The sequence below is a fragment of the Idiotropiscis lumnitzeri genome, chromosome 12 (genome assembly GCF_059441095.1).
Source record: "Idiotropiscis lumnitzeri isolate Australia: NSW breed Sydney's pygmy pipehorse chromosome 12, RoL_Ilum_1.0, whole genome shotgun sequence".
In the NCBI taxonomy this organism is placed as follows: Eukaryota; Metazoa; Chordata; class Actinopteri; order Syngnathiformes; family Syngnathidae; genus Idiotropiscis; species Idiotropiscis lumnitzeri.
The window spans coordinates 20,817,106-20,830,447 of NC_142402.1; the positions used below are offsets into that span (position 1 = coordinate 20,817,106).

The following is a 13,342-nucleotide window of genomic DNA, read 5'->3' on the forward strand; positions in this document are numbered from 1 at the left end:
TATGGAGACGCCCCACACATGCTGAATGTGCTCGAGGGATGCGGCAAGTACGCATGAACAAATAGATAGCGGAAGCAGCCAGAATCTTTGCCAGCATGTATGAGCAAAACCAAAGTATGAAGAAGCGCATACCATATATGAATGAATTGAACAGCAATAATTAGTCAATTAAAAATCAAATTCATCCATTGAATTGGATTCTGAAATTCAGAACTTTGCGCTGCCCCGAAACAGGGAGAGGAGCAAGAGCATTCGTTGAACGTGTGAAAAATAGTGAGCAGTGTCGTATGGTGCAGAAAAGATTCACGTCATGTTCCATTTCAAAGTGACACACATGCAAAGTCTAAACATCGCTCAAACGTTCAAGATTACAAAGACAAACGACCCGATAAACTGCGAGCGTGTCAAATCAAGGCGATGCATTCGAGTGCTTGCTCACTTTGTTTTTGGCCGGGGAAGTTGTGCAGCTGCACGAATGGGAGTGAAAACATCATGGTGGGCACGCGGAGGGAACAATGAGGAGGCTGCAAGATCAAAGACTCCTTCAAGGCCTCATTGAGATAAGAAATATATTACTCCAGTGTCCTTCAGTTGACAGAAGCCAAATTGTTTGGGAACGCTGAAAGAAATCAAATAAAATCCTTCGCTGGGTTAAACGTCGAAAGTTAATGACCTCAGAATTTGGCTCATTAAGCTGCAAAAGGTATTCAGAATTTTATATGCGTCTGGGTTGTGTGCAGCTGTGTAATAATTGTAATTATTCATACGCTTTGTGACTAAAGGAAAAAAAAAACAACAAAGTTACTGTTGCTAAGTCAAGCTTACAACACGACCATTGCACTTTGTACAACAAAACACGGCGTCGCTAGCCTCGCTCGTTAGCACCGACGATAGTAACGACTGCTGATGGCAAAATGAAGCTTCAAATGAGCTTCTTGAACCAGTTGTTGTATTTTTGAGTCCTGTAGATGGCACTGTTGTTTGAAAAATGGCACTTTCGGCCCAATGCTGAACAGAGAGCGCCATCTACTGGAGTCCAAAAATACTACAACTGCTTCATGAAGCAGATTTGAAGCTTCATTTCCCCATCACAACTTCCCACTACACCATTTGCAGCGGTGATATTTTGTCTCTAATTTGCTAACTTGGAACCTTGAAAAAGGCACGTTGGACGACGTGAGCACGATGGCCTCACAGTGCAGAGGTCGTGGGTTCGATTCCGGCGCCAACCTTCCTGTGTGGCGTTTGCAAGTTCTTCCCCGTGCCTGCGTGGCTTTTCTCCGGGTACTCCGGTTTCCTCCCACATTCCAAAACATCATTGTCACGTTTATTGACGAGTCGAACGGCATTCAACGACATTCAAATGTCGACGAAAGTGTTTGGAGGTCTTAAGCAAGCATGACATCATCCATTGTGGGGCAGACGTGATTGCATCGCACCGGTGGCACCACCGGGAAGTCTTTAAGGCCGCTTGTGTGAGAGCGAGTCGATGCTTCAAAGGCTTCTCGATGAATGACAAATTATACGGGCCTGGCTTTGAAATCAAATCTCGGAAAACTCTTAACCGCTGCGTCGCTGTATTGTTCCAGAAAATCTTCCACATCACATGGCGTCTGGAATTGTTTTTCACACAAGAAGCCGGGCTGCCGCTTCCAAATATTTCGACGCTCCGGACTCTCAAAACATCGGTCGACCGCAGGTGCAAGTTTCCCATACCAATTAGTCGAGGGCCCCACCCACAAATTTGCTGTGCAAATAAACCGGGCGAACGCGTAAAGAATGCACATTAAAAATGGAAGCCATTGTCTTTGATATTCAAGGCTTTAATTGGAACCAGTCACGGTTTCCGACACAAAAACGAGGATTCCTGATTGAGGGACGCTACGTTTCCTGTTTGCGGGAAGGCGTCGTCGTTTGTCGGCCTTCGTGGTCGCATGGTCAAAAGTTCAACGTGGACCTCGAGTAACCAGGCCGCATATGGTCTGGCTGGATAAACATCTGGTAAAATTTCTTTTTTTTTTTTCATACCTCACCAGGCTACGTTCCATTTCTATGTGTACGTGCGTGTACTCCATTCCATCATCTCCGATTACAGAGTTGCTGGCGGCTTCCCCCCGTAGTTGCAGAGAGAGAAGTTTCACAAAATTGGTGTTGTCCCCTCAACAACACTGAAATTGTGGAAATAAACTCTCAGGAATGAAATTGTGAAAAGTTCGACGTCGAGATTGAGCGTGTCTCTGGTTCCTTTTTAACTCATTCACTCCCAACCGAGTAAAAAAAAATGGATCTTTGACGTCTTTAGCCGTCAATGGCAGTAAATGATTTCATTCATTGAAGCCATTTTTTGTCAATGGGTTGCAAGCAGCGCTATAATTGTTGTTTGATTTTTCGTTATAGTTTTCATTTCATTTTGACTTTTGTCGTTTGAATTCGTTCTTCCGTTCATTTTCTGCTTGGCTAGTTAGCCTCAATTAGTTTTTAGAGCAGGTTTGTTCGTTTTAATTTTTTTAAAGTGGGAGAATGGCCGATGGGATTAAAACAGTTGGATTTTGCAGCTTAATTGACATTCCGCATACGCGATATTAATGAAAATGCCATCTTTAAACAAGTGGGAAGGCGCATAGATCATATTGTAAGGAACATTTTTTACTTGACTTCCCCTTTAAAACTTTTCTCGAGAATGACCTCACATGTAAACCCCAAAAACGGCAAAAAAATTAAATAGAAAAAAAAATTTAAAAAGAAAAATACATATTCTCGTAATTAATTTTGAAAAAGATCTGTGGTTCAAAATGTGATATTCTTGACCCATATTCAAAACAGAGCCAGACCCAGAACATCGGATGCATGCAAGGAAAACGATCCTGCAGTACGTGTAACCCCACTGGTGTGTTTTTCATGTTGCCCACGCCGGAACCGCTATCCGCATGTTATCTGTTTTGAACGACCCCGAAAGAATCGCCGTCCTCTGGATCACTAGCCTGCTTATTTACTTTGCAAACTAACCGGGAACGACTATTTTTATCCGGTGAGGTGGGAGGGTTGAGAAGGCACATCTTTAATTGTAATCACACCGGACGTCGGAGCAACAACCCCGGTGTGATTGTGCTTGTCCTCTTGCGCGAGTTCATGCAGTCCAAAGTCATTATGTTGCAAATTCCGAGAGGATTTGGAATCACAAATTCCGGAATTTGTCTCGTTAGGCGAGCTGGGGGTTCCGATGCGGCACGAGTCTGGAGTATGTGCCCTGAAATTGACGGGCGACTAGTCCGCCTTTTGCTCCAGCTCACCTGTGAACTTGAAGGAAGGAATGCAGCATAAAAAAAAGGGATGATGTGTGTGTGTGTGTGTTGCAAACATTACACAGCGTATACCAACCCCCTGCTTGGATTCCAGCACCTTTGTTCCGGGAAGGTTTTTCTCCCAGTTCTGACATTATACCACCAGGCCGTCATCATTCGATTTCCTGAAACCAGAAACTCCCTCAGCAAATGGAAAGCGCGGCAACACCTGCGCTTCGAAGCAGAGGCCAAAAATGCAGCCGGACATGGTCAAATCATTAACAGATTAGAGATGATGTTTTTTTACAAATAATTTAGGAGCCAATAATTGGGGACAACTGGAACAATTGGGGGATGGATGGTTGTAATGTAAACAATTTCGATCATTAACTTGGGACAATTATATTTTATAAAATGAATGCTTAGAGTTTTCTTTTTTTTATTATTTCTGAAATTAAATATTTAATTATATTAATATTAATAAATATTAATCCTATAACCCGGAAGTATGACGAAATGGGTTGATTGTTAGATACGGTCAGCCCTGTAAAATGTAAACTATATCAAATTTATTTCACGTAGTAAATACAAATATAGAATGCAAAATATTCATAATATTTCATATACATTACATTTTGTATTCAATTCAATGAAAAAAAGAATACGGGAGATTTTTGTAACATGTAGGAGAGGGTCAGTGTAAAAGAAATATAAAATATGTGAAAAATTGTAAACATAAGAACCTAATTCATTTGGAAAAATTAGCAAAAATTTGGTAGATTGCTGTCATGTAAGCCAGAAATTCCAGCAATTCCTCTAAATTTAGGAAGAAGGATATATTGCTAATTATATATATATATATATATATATATATATATATATATATATATATATATATATATCTGCATATTCTAATGCCTAATGCTAATATTCTAAAGAATGACTACCTTTTGAAAGGATGCCTCCCTCCACACTGTTTGTCTTCAAAGTCACATGGCTCCACGTTGCGGAAGGCCAGGCCGCCCACATGTGTGCCGTCGTAGCCCACAATCGCCTTCTTCTTTGTTGACTGAGCGGCCATCAGCGGAGTCACGCACGGCCCACAAACAAGGCGTCAAGGCCGGCCCAATCCCCTTGAGTATCCATACCATCTGCGAAGGGAAAGCCCGCTCTCGTGTGACTGCGGTGAGAACCAGGCCTCTGCCGCCGCCGCTGCTTCCTCGTGCTGCAAGGCTGCACGGAAACCACACCAGCTCGTGTGTGTGCGTCTGTGTGGCGTTCACACGAGAATGCGGTGTGCGCCTTTGACCTGTGCCACTTCACCGTGTCAAAGCTGAGCGTCCATGCTGAATGACTGACTGGCAGCAGACTGGCGAGCCTTCCAGGATGTCGAACGCGAAAAGAAAAATGAAAGTGCTTTGAAGAGCAAAAAAAAACAACATTTTTTGTCTTGTCATCACAGACTTTCGTATGACTGGACTAACAATGTCGCAAAAGCAAGTGCAGCAACAGGCGGCCATCTTGCGATTGCGTTGCCGCTCGTTAAGCGCGCCTTAGTTGAATATTGCGATTTCCCCGCAACGCTTTCACATTATTTTCTGTCTCTAGGGTGACAATGCAGTTTTTCTGCGACGGGCGCTAAATGTACATTTCATGAATGAATGTGATTTAAAACACACACTGATAAGTGCTTTCAGTGAAAAAAAAAAGTATATTACTGTACGGCCTTACAGAAGAAAAACATTTACCGTAGTTTACTTTATTATTGAATATTCTGTGACCTTTTTTTATGACGCACTCCACAAATATTTCATACATTGAAAAAAACAATTAAAACTAATATTAAAACTAATAAAACACAACTAAAGCAAAGCATTTAAAAATGACAAAAAACAAATCTAAAAACTAATTGAAACGAACTGAATTAAAAAAAAGTAAGAAGAAAATAAAAACTAATGATCAGGAAAATTCACAAACTATTGTAACGTGTGCTGACTGATGATGCTTTAAAGAATTTTTTTTCACAATTAAAAAGTTTCCTTGCTTTGATATTGGCGATTGTTGCCAAACGTAGGAAATGGTGTTGTTACAATTCGCATATTTATGTTCAAGTTTTAAAAGAATTCATCATAGTTTTATTTGCGGTTCATCGGGATTGTGTATATTTTTGTATTGATTGTAAACACACAAGACACTCTTATGCATGCTATTATCATCACTTTATTTATTACAACCATAATAAAGATGACGATACATTTCTTTACATTCTCCATAATTTTAATAGTAGTGATTTTCCACGTAATGCCAGTTCATGTTTGTAAACTCACAGTGATGACAGACGACAATTACATTTTTACTAAGCTCATGTCAGTCCTTTACACATTTGACAGCTTTCCATATTTTAAGAAGGAAAATGTCTTCTTCCATACACATGGTGGACAAGTCACATTATTACACGCGGAGATGACTGGAAAGGAGAAGAGAAACGCGTTTTCAGTGGATCATGCTCTTTGTCTACTAGTGCAAGTGTGCTTTGTGCATCGCCGATGAACCGTGTGTGAACCGTTCCCCAACCCTCTTTGGATTATAAATTACTTTCATGTATTATTTATTTGATTTGATGAACACCATTATGATTAAAAAATAACATTAGCTTAACAATAAATAAATTAAGAGATGTTTAATATAAAAAGAATCTAAATACAGAAAAAAATAGACAACAAAATATCTCTATTTTTAAATTATTTACTTAAGAAAATATAAGATGTAACAAGATACTTTCTATATTTTTTGTTCGATTTTAATAATTATTTTGTTAATCTTAAAAATGATCATTATTAAAATAAATCAAAACAATATGTTTCATTCATTGAAAATTTGGTCAAATAAAGCTGAGCAATAGTTACGGTATGAGCGGGGATGTCAAACTCATTTTTCTCAGCAACCACGTCGCATTATGACTGTGAAGCCATACAGATGTATGATTGCATCCTAATATTAGTTCATATTTTATACGCAACAAATTGATAGATACGTGCTTTGAAGTCAGAAGCCAGTTTAAAAAAAAAAATGAAGTCAACAAACTGATTCGATTTTGCGGGCCACATAAATTCATGTGGCCGGCCGAGTCTGGCCCCCGAGCCTTGAGTTTGACACCTGTGCTGTAAAATGTCAAACAAAATACCGATGAATAAAAAATACAAATGTCCATTTTGAAAAAAAGAAACACAAAGTTTTTCAAAGTGCTAACAGGTTTTTGTCAATCTTTCAAGTCTGTGGAAGTGCCCGACCACACCACGTAAGCGTTGACGCTCCGTCCGTCCGTCCGTCCTGACTCTGCGTTTACAGCAGTCTCTTCATGCGGCAGGTATGCTTTCCGATGGTCATGGAGGCTTGATCGACCGAGTTGGTCAGGACGTTGAGCGCTTCGTCCTGACGTTCCAGCTCCGTCTCGGCCTCCAGGGCCAGGCTCTTTAGCTGATGCAGCATCTGCGCACACAATTATGCACGCACATTTGTTCAAGGTTATTTTTGGTAATGAAAACTAACAAAATAACTCAAACTAAAATTGAAAAAAACATTTTTAGTTTTTACCGTGATTTTTTTTTAAATCTTGCATACAAAAAATACACTTTTTTTTTAAAATTAAAGCTAAGAAAATCAAAACATTTAAGAAAATAAATAAAACGAATGAAAATTAAAAAAAAAACACTCTGACCTAAACCAACTAAATTATACAAAAAATACTCATAAGGAAATAAAAGCTAACTATAATAGCATTCCAAACTATTCGAACCCTCACTGCTGCATCGCAGAGGCATCAATCGAATAAAACAAAATAAATATTTTTACGGCAGAGACTCCACCTGCTTGAGCTCCTGGGCTTCGGCCTGGCTCATGGCGGGCTGGAGGACGTGCACCTGCAGCTGGGACAACTCCCCTGACGGGACCTCCATTGGGACCTCCATCTCCTGGCATCCGGACAGCAACCCTGAAGTGGGCCAGGTGGAGAGTTAGACGAGTGGCTGCGTTTGAGTCATGAGAGAAACAGCTGGTCTCTCCAGATGTGTGCTGCAGTTCACTGACAGAACGACACTGCCACCTAGTGGTCAAACTATAGAAACGCCGGCAGGGGTGGCCAAAGTTTTGTGCTTTGGGTTTCTAAGAGAGACAGATAGTGCAAGTATGGAAGCCTGTTTAAAAATGAACAATGGTGTCTAACAATAGAATATTACACTTTTTAAAAAAGAGACATTCGGCGCCAGAGACAAAAGAAACAAAGTAGCTTTTTAAGATGACAAGAGGAATGTACATTGAGAACATTTCAACGCATCTTCAAATAAAATATTTCAAGATATTTGAAAGCAAACCTCAGTTTTGCTTTGGTTTAGTTGAAGGAAACTTTTTTTACAATTGCTTTAGACGGTGACACAACACGTGAGTTGAACTGCTGTCATTTGGGGAAATTGATAACGTTGATAACATGCCAAAATTGGCGCGCTGAAGCGATTGACCCAACACTAACATATGCGGCCTGAACAAAATGGGTGCAAGGACTGACCCTTGAGGGACTCCACGTCATAGCCATTTAATCTGAAACGAAAATGTCCAGTCGTCACTAAATAACCCCCTCCTCCATTAATGAAATAAATAATCGATAGAATAGTTGATTCTAAAAATATTTGATAGTGACATCTCTCATGTAAAATTGAACTTGACCTGCTAGAGTTGCCAAGTGAATTGATTCTTTGGGGACCATACAAAGAAACTCGGTTGGCATGAAATTGTTCCATTTCACTCTGACTCGAGTTTCTGCTTCATGCCTTACCGTCGTGCAAAATGGCTGTTTTCGCATCACACGGCGATGACGCGGGCGTGGCCCGGAAGGCGGCGTACTCTGCGACAAACTCCATCTTCTTCTTGTACTGCATCTCAAGCACGGACAGCGCCTCCGGCATCTTGGCCGACAGCAGCCGGCAGCGGATGTCAGGCCTGCCGATGAAGCGCTGCCCCACCGTGATCTCGTACGGGCTGTGCACGCGGATCTCGTCCACCTCGCCGCGCTCAAAGCGGTGCAGAAGACGGCAGGCTGCGTCGCGCACCTCCAGGGACGACGGCAGCACCAGCAGGAAGCCGGGCTTCAGGTCGCAGTCGCCGTCTTTGGACACCACGGCCGGGATGCAAGTGATCACTTTGCTCCGGGCGGACGCTTTGGATGCGGCGGCGGCCCCAGCCGCGTCTTCAGCCTTGGCGTCCTGCTGAATCTTCCATGGGAGTTTGTTGAAAGGCCACCAGAAAGGAAACTCCAGCTCTGACAAAAGTCTGCAAGAAAAAGAAAGAAAAAAGATCAATTGTACAGAGCACAGAGTGCAGTATACTGGACAAAGTTTTCTGGCTAACATAGCAACCGCTGTTGCATTGAAACTACACAATGGGCGAATGTTTTTCAGGTCACTTAGAATGCGGCACTGAGAAACAACATTGTGTCATGAATGAATGTTGCCACAGTTACTTTAAAAAGGTGATTTTGTTATTTTACTAAGGATCAGGGCCTTAAGCAAAGTATCCTTTGTGGGCCCTCTAACTGATCAGCAACACCAACCGTGCCACTATTGATGACTCTGAAGCCCAAATTTGACATTTTCTTGCCTCTCATGCTTTTATTTTAATTTCGTCCAGTTGAGTGAAGTCATTGAATTCCCACTTCAATGCGATAGACTGAGGATTAATGTTTACACACAAACAAAATTGTTTTAATCTCAGATAAGAAGAGTGAGATTTAACGCATTTATGAATTATATGATAAACGAACCCACACAAGGAGCGTTAAGGTGGTTAACTAGTTTTTACACTTGAAATTGAAAGAAAAAAGTCGTACTTATCAGCCACTCCCAGGTCCGAGTCCATCTTCTCCAGGCCTTGGATCATGTTGTCAAACTGCTCCCCCTGGTAGCTGAGGACCCTCCCGGTGTCCTCCAGTCGTCTCTGGGCCCCGGCGACGAGGTTGATGAGCTCCTGGCCCTTGGAGGGCTCGCTCCCACCCGTGGCCCCGGAGCCTGTGGGTGACAGCAGGCGCTCTCTCCAGAAGTGCTCCATCACGTTGAACACCACCACCCTGTTGGGCTTGAGGGATCCGAACCAGTGCTTGACGTTGCCCTCCTCCAGCACCGTCAAGGTGCTGAAGATGAAGCTGGACGATTCCATTTTGATCTCCGTGATGCGGGAGAGGCCGAAACTGGCGAGGGTCTCCTTAGTTTGCTTGGAAACGAAATGCACCGAGCTTCTGGTCAAGGACAACGTGCCGTTCTCCCACCTCTTGTCCGAGGAGAGGTAGTAGGAGCCGGGCCAGCTGTGGATCGGAGCGTCTCGGCTCATTTTGGGAGTTGATGACCGAGCTTTTGGTCTTGCTGCTTACATGCGCAAAACGCAGCTTCGTTTACTGAGCCGAACCGTTTGAAAACGCTCTCACGCGTATCACTCCTTTCTTAAAAATAAGACTAATCATCGAAGTCCCACGAATGGTTTCGCTTTGTTTGCCTGCGTTTGTTTTTCACGGAAGTGACGTCACTAATGCGGTGTGTAGTGTTCGCCGTTAATACGGACTACATTTTAATCGTTGAGCGCTTTAATATCGTTCGGAATTTTTTATAATATTCCACTGATCAATCGGAATTTATCGTAATCTTCCTGTTTCACTGCGTATTTGAATCACCGAGTGACGACACGAAGGCTGCTACATTTCTCGTTTTGCGTCTCATGGTTGTCAAGGAAGTGACGTTTTCGGTGTTGTCAAGTGTTGCAGTTCATATTGTCCGATTTGAAAGTCCACTGACCGACTCAGAGGACGGATTGACCTCAAAAAATATTTTAAACATTGTAATATGTGACAGCTTCACAGTTGAGTCAGTTTAATATTCCACAACCTTCATTGCTTAGAAAAAGACATTCTTTCAACCAAATCGGTGATAGGTTCAGAGTTCGTCTTCTTTGACGGCCAGTTGTCATCACGGATGTGGCGACACCGATGCTATGTGTTGCAGTATTTACTGTCCGATTGTCTATCCAACTGCGACAATGCTTCTATAGACAGCATTAGAATGATTGATGACTTTGCCCTAGTGTCAGTCAAAGCGTATAAATTATGTTCACACCAAAGTGGCAATATTGCTGATAGAAAGTAAGTATTTAGGCAAATGTTGTTCGCGTTTGGCAGCATGTGGCTAATGAAGGAAGTGACGTAATTCTTTATGCCAATTATGTTGCACTGTTTACTGTCCGACGTGAAGGTGCACTGAGACAATGGTCCACTGCGACAATGCATTGGGGCAAAATATCGGACATATGGTGTTATTGGTTATGAAATAACATTTTATCATGAGTATATTTAACTTTTTAAGAATATTGATAACAACGTAGTAAATTAAATGTACCGGAATGGATATATTATTTGCTGGGGCGCTCCAAAATGATATCTCCGGAATGATGTCACCCCTACGGACCAATTTTCGGACTTCTTCAACTAAAAATTTTAACTAAACGATTTCCATATTTTTAATCCCTCGATTTCACCCCATGTTCGCATCATCATGGACAGGGATGCGTACCGCAACTGCTGTAGTCTGGTCAAAATCCCTCGGCAGTCCTACGACCAATTCTGCTCGTCGCATTTCGTCGACTACATCGACAAGGATTTGTCCTACTCTAAATTCTTTAAAAGGTACCTGCTTCCCAATCACCCATGCGTCTTTTCCAAGCGATTCACCGAGGAGTGGAAGTGTAGGAAACAATGGGTGACTGAGGAGGGAAAGCCTCACTTCCAGAAGCTGCTGCAAGAATTTGGTAAAAAATCAAAATAAAAATCAATAATATTGGTACACCCTCCCCCTGAAAACAGTTAATTGTTTTTTTTCGTCTCAGGGGAAACTCCTGTTCCTGTGGCCAACTGCAACGCCAAAGAATACAATGCAAACCCCAAACAAGTGATGCCTTTTAAAGAATTCATCCACTACTGGAAGGAGCACATCCAGAATGGACACTCGTCCCCTAAAGGATGTCTCTATCTGAAAGACTGGCACATGTCCAGGTACAATACAATGCAAATGTAATACAAAAAAAGTGAGGTACACCCTGGACTTGTTGCCAGTCAACTGCAGGTTGCAAGTAAACATCCACACAGTTTAGTACAGCGGTGTCATCGCAACATACACACAGAAAATGTTGTATGTAATATTATCTTTGGATTGCGACAGGGATTTTCCAGAGCATCATGTTTATGCCACCCCCATCTACTTTACCTCTGATTGGCTGAATGAATACTGGGACGCACTTGAAGTGGACGACTACCGATTTGTCTACATGGGGCCCAAAGGATCGTGGTAAGTATTTGGGTTATGAATTTGAATGAATGACTTCATGGGGGTGGCACGATGTCCTCACAGTACAGAGGTCGTGGGTTCCATTCCAGCTCCGGCCATCCTGTGTGGAGTTTGAATGTAAACATTCTTGCTGCAATTGCCCACAGGACGCCATTCCACGCCGACGTGTTCCGCTCGTACAGTTGGTCGGCCAACATCTGCGGCAGGAAGAAGTGGTTGCTTTATCCTCCCGGCCAGGAGGAGTTCCTGAGAGACACGCACGGCAACCTCCCCTACGACGTCACATTGGCCGAGCTTCACGACGGGAGCCTTTTCCCGCGCTTCCGCGAGGCCTGCCAGCCTCTCGAGATCATCCAGGAGGCCGGTGAAATTATTTTTGTGCCCAGCGGCTGGCACCATCAAGTTTATAATCTGGTATGTTCAAATCAAGGGGTCCTAATATTATGTAAAATGTACTTTTTGATTGTTTGTATGCAAATCATTGAGTCTCAGTAGCAACAAAGTAAATCTTTTGTTTCTCCAAAAATTGATTTATAAGCCGTCCCGTATGCTGCTATTGTATAAATGGTCCCGGCGTGTTGTAGGAGGACACCATTTCCATCAACCACAACTGGCTGAACGGCTGCAACGTGGACATCATGTGGCAGTTCCTGCAGAACGAGCTGTCTTCGGTGCAGAAAGAAATCAACGAATGGAGAAACACCATGGATTCATGGCATCAGCACTGTCAGGTAAAGTAAATCTTTGTCCCGCTCATTCTCACTTTATTACTGAAAAATGGGCAAAAGTGTGCAACAGAAGTTTGTAAGCAACACACATTTTTAAAGTATGGTAATTTTTAATAAAAACAATCTGCATATTTACTAGTTGCACTGGCGTGAGAAGATTCTGCTTGCACTTCCGCCCAGGGTTCAGGTAACGACCCCTCACTGCTCACCTGTTTTCTGAAGCGAAGCCATGATTGGTCGTTATCTGAGCCCTGAGCAAGTCTGATGTCATTTTCAGTCGACAGAAGTGACAATATGGCCGCCGTCCCCTCAAGAACATTTTTGAGTTGACTTTGCCTTTAAAAGCAATTATAAGCAAGCGAGTTGAAGACATTTAAAAGCAAAATAAAGAAATCAAAAGTAGCTTACTTAAATTACTTAAAGAGCATACAGTGCAATTTTTTATTTTAAAAATACTTGGAACAACCTGAACCATAGTTTAATACTGTCATTCTTAACCTGGATTTAAAAGCATTTATGCTTTATTGCTTTATTTATTTTTTTGTTTCACTTGCAGGTCATCATGAAGGCCTGCTCCGGCATCGACTACGGTGAGTTTGCATCATTCCTCAAAATCGTGGCGGACAACCGCATGACTTTCCTGAACGCCCACCCCTCCGGAGACGTTGCCGACTATCCGCGTCACCCTTCCGAGGTGCTCGTCACCCTCGGGCCTTGCCATGCCGCCTTCGACTTGCAACGGGTGGCCCACATCCTGGAGCTCTTGCTGAGTAACGACGATTTCAAGCGGCTGGACCACTCGGCGTCCGACGTGCAGCCTGAAACGTTGTTACAACAAATTCGGGACACCATACAGTCCACCAGGGGGCAGCATCTTCTTTATCAAGACTAAGAGCTCTGGGGGGGGGGGGGGGGAGGCGCAGAGGTTTCTTGGTGTGAATCGGTTGAATTTAGCTGT

The 13,342-nt window shown here is 42.7% G+C and overlaps 2 protein-coding genes across 2 annotated transcripts; one reads left to right on the plus strand and one right to left on the minus strand.

Moving 5' to 3' along the window:
• Positions 1 to 5,485: 5,485 nt before the first annotated feature.
• On the minus strand, positions 5,486 to 10,040 carry snap47 (synaptosome associated protein 47). Its single transcript, XM_088311604.1, has 4 exons — positions 9,160 to 10,040; positions 8,110 to 8,603; positions 7,148 to 7,272; positions 5,486 to 6,770 (listed from the first exon to the last, which is right to left on the minus strand). Exons 1-4 carry the CDS (start codon positions 9,654 to 9,656, stop codon positions 6,624 to 6,626), a joined length of 1,263 nt encoding a protein of 420 aa, XP_088167730.1. The 5' UTR covers positions 9,657 to 10,040; the 3' UTR covers positions 5,486 to 6,623.
• jmjd4 (jumonji domain containing 4) lies at positions 9,265 to 13,276 on the plus strand. Its single transcript, XM_088311603.1, has 6 exons — positions 9,265 to 11,120; positions 11,199 to 11,364; positions 11,531 to 11,656; positions 11,803 to 12,070; positions 12,241 to 12,387; positions 12,941 to 13,276. The coding sequence occupies exons 1-6, from the start codon at positions 10,868 to 10,870 to the stop codon at positions 13,274 to 13,276; spliced, it is 1,296 nt and encodes a 431-aa protein (XP_088167729.1). The 5' UTR covers positions 9,265 to 10,867.
• The last annotated feature ends 66 nt before the right edge of the window (positions 13,277 to 13,342 follow it).

Excerpts from the sequence above, each read along its gene's own strand:
- snap47 (XM_088311604.1), bottom strand. The coding sequence starts at position 9,656 with ATGAGCCGAGACGCTCCGATCCACAGCTGGCCCGGCTCCTACTACCTC. Across the intron at positions 7,273-8,109 it reads AACAGCCATTTTGCACGACG|GGTTGCTGTCCGGATGCCAG; the intron begins GTAAGGCATGAA and ends GGCCCACTTCAG. Across the intron at positions 6,771-7,147 it reads AAGCCCAGGAGCTCAAGCAG|ATGCTGCATCAGCTAAAGAG; the intron begins GTGGAGTCTCTG and ends TTGTGTGCGCAG.
- jmjd4 (XM_088311603.1), top strand. The coding sequence starts at position 10,868 with ATGGACAGGGATGCGTACCGCAACTGCTGTAGTCTGGTCAAAATCCCT. Across the intron at positions 11,121-11,198 it reads GAAGCTGCTGCAAGAATTTG|GGGAAACTCCTGTTCCTGTG; the intron begins GTAAAAAATCAA and ends TTTTCGTCTCAG. Across the intron at positions 11,365-11,530 it reads AAAGACTGGCACATGTCCAG|GGATTTTCCAGAGCATCATG; the intron begins GTACAATACAAT and ends GGATTGCGACAG.